Consider the following 5,000-nt stretch of genomic DNA (forward strand, 5'->3'; position numbering starts at 1 on the left):
AACATGCTCTTCTTAAGTTACATAAGATGTCTAAGTGTTTATTTTCAGCCATTTAATTGTGTTATGTAGGTACCCCATTGACCTTCTCTAACCTCTTTCAGGAACGACGCGGGTTGAGTGGCCCCTGACCTCAGTCCAAAGAGTCTGTGTAGCGACTGGAGGCGAAGTCGAAGACGAAGGGAAGATCTTCATCATCCAGACGAGGCCGTAAGTCAGGGGAAATAGAAACACGTTCGTCTTCATTTTAAAAGGCCTTATGTTTTTAAATCGTATTTCCCTTCCTATTCTCAAACTATATCATGTCCTTTGTCCTATTTTCCATGAACCCGCTAATTGTCTTTCCTTCAACTGTTTCGAAAGGTAAATCCGCCTTTTCTAAGGACTGTTGCGGATTAAAGGGGCAACAGCTGAAAGTTGATTGGGGACAAAATATCGTTAGAATACAAAAAGGGAGTTTCTATTTCAGGCGAGGGTTAACTAAACTTACGATAAACGGAACAGATCATAGAAGAGTTAACTCAAATTAGTGCATGCCAGATTATGGGGCATGTAGTTGACCCGTGACTAAATTAAAAGTACGATTGTAGATAGGTCGAGGACAGTGGCTCCTCGACATCCAGATCTATGCATTGATAGTTTTTTTTTTCTCTATGCAACTCCTTTAAAATTTTAGGTGTGATTATTGATTGCAAATGTACTTTTGAGAGACACTATTTCTGTTTCATAAAATCGGATTTTTGAGATTTTCGGTGATCAATCAGTCCTGAAGAAAAGTTTTAATTCATTCATTCTACCTTGTTTCGAGTATTAGTCTCTTGTTTGGTCTACAGCTGTTGACTCTCATTTCACCTTTTTTGACCAAAAACTTGCGATCTGTTAAAGTTCATATTTCTGATCTGGATATTAATCTGTGGCACCGTCGTTCAGTTAGTTCTTTATGTATGTTGCATAAGATTTGTCATGATTCTGACCATTCTTTGCATTTTGATCTTTCCAGACTGTGCCATCTTGTATGTAGTACTAGACATGCAGTTAATTCGAACAGTCTTGCCTTCTCCATCATAAGGCTCAACACTATACAGTATTCTAGAAATTTTCTTCCAGCTGTGATCAGATTATGGAAGGATCTTCCTAATCTGTTGGTTGAATCGGTGGAATTTCTGAAGTACTTACACCAATTGTTTTTATGTAGAAGAGCTTGACATAAGTCTGTCATCATAGTTTGTATATGACAGACTTATTTTAACGTTGTTACTGTTCTTAACATATATTTTTTAGTCATTACTTCTCATATATAGTTTATTTATTTGTTTCATTATTTCATTTCCTCTATGGGCTATTTTCCCTGCTGGAGCTCTAGGTCTTCTAGCATCCTGCTTTTCCAAGTAGGTCTATAGTTTAGCTAGAAGTAATAGTAATTCGAGTGGTAAGGTTTTTAAATTCTAAGATTAGTGAAGAATTTCAATTGGAAGAAGTGAAACGTACTTTCTTGTTACTTGTTTATTTGTTTTGGCTTTAAATCCAACCCTCCACTGAAGTCGAGTGAACTACTTCTCGGGTGGGTCCATATCAATCATCTAATGAAACATTTTCATTATAACTTATACAATTCTTTGATTGTAGCATCTTCCAAATCATATGATTTTGTGAAAAGTGATGTCTTTAGTTTCTTCTTAAATTCAATTGCTCCCTTTAGGTCCTTCATTTCAGTTGGCAGTTTATTATAATGTCTAGGCGCACAGTAGCTAAAAGCCCTTTCACCAAATTTACTATTTGTTCTTGGTTCAGATAGTCTATGTTTGTCACTCATGTGTCTTATGGTAACATTTGTTTCTAGTTCTAGTTTTTCAGGCATTCTTTTAGATATTTTGGTTCATTTTGGTTCAGTTTCTTAAACGTTAGTAAGAGTAGATTGTATTCGATTCTCGCCTTTACCGGCAGTCAGTGTAACTTAATTAGTACAGGGGTAATTCTATCCCTATTGTGTAGTCCTTTTATTAATCTAGCGGCTCTGTTTTGTACTCTGAATTTTCTTCAGCTGATAATTTGGTAAGCCATAGAACAGTGAGTTGCAGTAATCAATTCTTGAAAATATGTGGTGATTAATGAGTATGGCCATAGGTTTTTCATTTAAGTATTTACTAATAAATGCTATGTTTCTAATATGATAGTCACAATTTCTTACCATATTATTTATATGTTCATTCATTGTCAGTCTATCATCCATGATTACTCCAAGATTTCTGACGGATTTCTTTAGGTCAATGATCGATTGACCTATTTCAATTCTTTGGAAGCATTCGATTCTTTTTATATCTTTTTCATTTCCAAAAATAATACATTCACTTTTATCTTCATTGAGCTTGAGCTTTTTTGTTAACATCCAAGCCTTAATGTCATTCATTATTTCATGTATCTTTCTTTTAGCTTCATCAACTGATGCTATAGGGAAATAGAATTGTGTATCATCAGCGTATATTTTAAACTCAACTCTGTGAGTTTCAAGTATATTTGCCAGTTCAATCGTGTAAATTTCAAACAGGAGAGGACCTAGTACACTGCCTTGAGGCACCCCTTTGGTTAGTTTTCTTGTCTCAGATTCAACATTTGATATTACTACTTTAACTTTGCAGTTTTCAAAATAACTCACAAACCAGTCATATGCTCGTTCTACGATGCCCACAGCTTTAAGGTCTTCCATCACATATGTATGTTCTACAGTATCTAATGCTGCACTTAGATCAAGCATCACAAGAATGCAACACTTGCCATTTGTTATAATTTCTGTTATGGCATTTTTAATCGCTAACACTGTTGTTTCTGTGGAGTAATTTTCTCTGTATGCAGATTGATCATCAGGTATGGCATTAGATTGTTTCAGATGTTTCCAGGTTTGTTCGTGTACAGCAGTTTCAATAATTTTCGAAAAATATGACAGATTTGATATTGGCCTATATGAACTTGAATTGTCTGTATCACCTTTTCCTTTATAGACAGGCTTGATACGTGCAACTTTCTCACAATCAGGGAAAAATGCCTGTGTTAGACTCATATTTACCATGTTTCGGTAGGTCTCTTGTAGTCTGGTGAAATTTTCTGCATCTTTTACATCGTCAATTGGAAATGGGTCATTTCCGCAGTAGGTTTTTTTTTTTTACTTTCTTTATTATTCTCATATAATCACTCTTGACTTAACTCTTTGAATACCCTTAGCTTACTTACACCTTTTGCTGATGTATTCCTTCGTTCTGTTGTGCCGATGTTGCGAAAACTGGAGCAGATTTGATTCATTTTTTCTTCAAAATAATCAATAAAATCATTTGCTAGGCATTTAGGATCATTAGTTATGTCAGGAAATACTATTTCTGTCTTTAGACCTAATAGTTTCTTTAGGTTCTTATGTATTTTCCGTGGGTCATTTTCATTGCACACTTTTTTTAATAGGCCTTTTTTTAACTAAGATAATGTAATTGTAGCGATTTCTAGCTGATTTGTAATGTTGCTAGCTTTCATTATTTTTATTTGTTTTCCATTTATCCTCCATTTTTCTTTTTCTTTTTTTTTCTTCATGTAATTCGTTATCAAACCAATTCGATTTTTCTTTAATTGATTTTTTTTTGTTTTTTTCTGGGCTTCTATTACTATAATTAGTTGCAAGTATTATTTTACTTCTATCAGTATTGCAGTTTACACAGGATTGTCTCTCTACTAGGGTGTGCTTCTCTTCACAGTTACAGACTGGCGTTATCCCTTTTATATCCTCTAGGCTTTGTTCAATGAACTCTTTTGGATGAAAGTTGGTCTTAATTCTGTATGTGATTTCCTTCTGTATTGCATTATTTTTTCTAACATCTATTTCAAAAGACATTAACTTATGCATTGGGGATATAGAGCAGTCAGGTTCAATCTCCATATTTAGTATGATGTTGTTTTTATTTACTATAACTAGATCTGGTATATTATTATACTGAGCTGTTGGTTCAGACACTATGTTTTCAAGGTCGTGGTTGTCAATCAATTCTCTAAATTCATTGACATATGGGTCTACTCTGTTATCAAGGTGTAGGTTGAAATCACCACATATAACTATATTTCCATTGTCGTTCAATGTATCTAGTAAGTTATTAAATTCATCTAGAAACATTCTTTTACTTTTGTTCGTTGGTCTACAGAGTATAACTATTTGTAGATTTACATTTCTAGATGAAATTTTGATATTCATGTATTCAAATGAATTAACTATGAGATGATTTCTTACTTAAGATTCCAATGCCACCACCTCTTTTGTCTTCACTTGGTTCATGATAAAAGTTATAAGATTTAGGTGTCATTTTATTTATTTTCGATCTGTCACTCACATTCCCACTCAACCAAGTTTCAGTTGATAACCAAATATCCACATCTTGATCACTTACGACTTCCTTAATGATATGAGTTTTATTGCCAATGGATTGTATATTTATTAGATTACATGATATTTTCTTAATCGAAGCCATGGTCAGTATTGTTTCTGGCTCTTGTTATTTCTTGTTTATAAACTTCGCAGTTTAGTCTATCATAGGATTTATGTTTTGTGTCAGAATAGTTCTTTCTTACACAATTTATACATTTAACTTCAACAATACTGCAATGACCCGCTTTATGTTCTCCTGCGAACTTAGGACACGACTGATTATTCTTGCAATTTGCTTCACTATGCCAAAATTCCTGGCATTTGTAACACTGGTAGGGAATGTAATGGCCATAGACATTACATATTCTATATGTGGTACTAAGTTTATCTCCATTTTCATAGATTGCTTTACATATCTTAGGTGTACATTTTATAATATAGTGTTTATGTTTATCCATTCTTGAATTCTCTTGCATTGTGATAGTCAGATCATCATTTTCTACAATGTGTCTTTTTAGCCACTGGTTCTTAAGCTTCAGACTTTGAATAATATCATCATCATCTTCTGGTACATTAGTAAGTTTTATCTTCGGTTTAAGTTTTCCTT

General features: G+C 33.7%; 1 protein-coding gene across 1 annotated transcript in view; it reads left to right on the forward strand.

The window, feature by feature from the left end:
- Positions 1–5,000, forward strand: part of LOC137654534 (uncharacterized) — a 96,971-nt gene that overhangs the window by 81,210 nt on the left and 10,761 nt on the right. The window contains exon 4 of the mRNA XM_068388245.1: positions 102–207. Coding sequence (XP_068244346.1) covers positions 102–207 — 106 coding nt within the window. The remainder of the gene's footprint in view (positions 1–101; positions 208–5,000) is intronic.

The sequence above is a fragment of the Palaemon carinicauda genome, chromosome 15, assembly GCF_036898095.1.
Source record: "Palaemon carinicauda isolate YSFRI2023 chromosome 15, ASM3689809v2, whole genome shotgun sequence".
In the NCBI taxonomy this organism is placed as follows: Eukaryota; Metazoa; Arthropoda; class Malacostraca; order Decapoda; family Palaemonidae; genus Palaemon; species Palaemon carinicauda.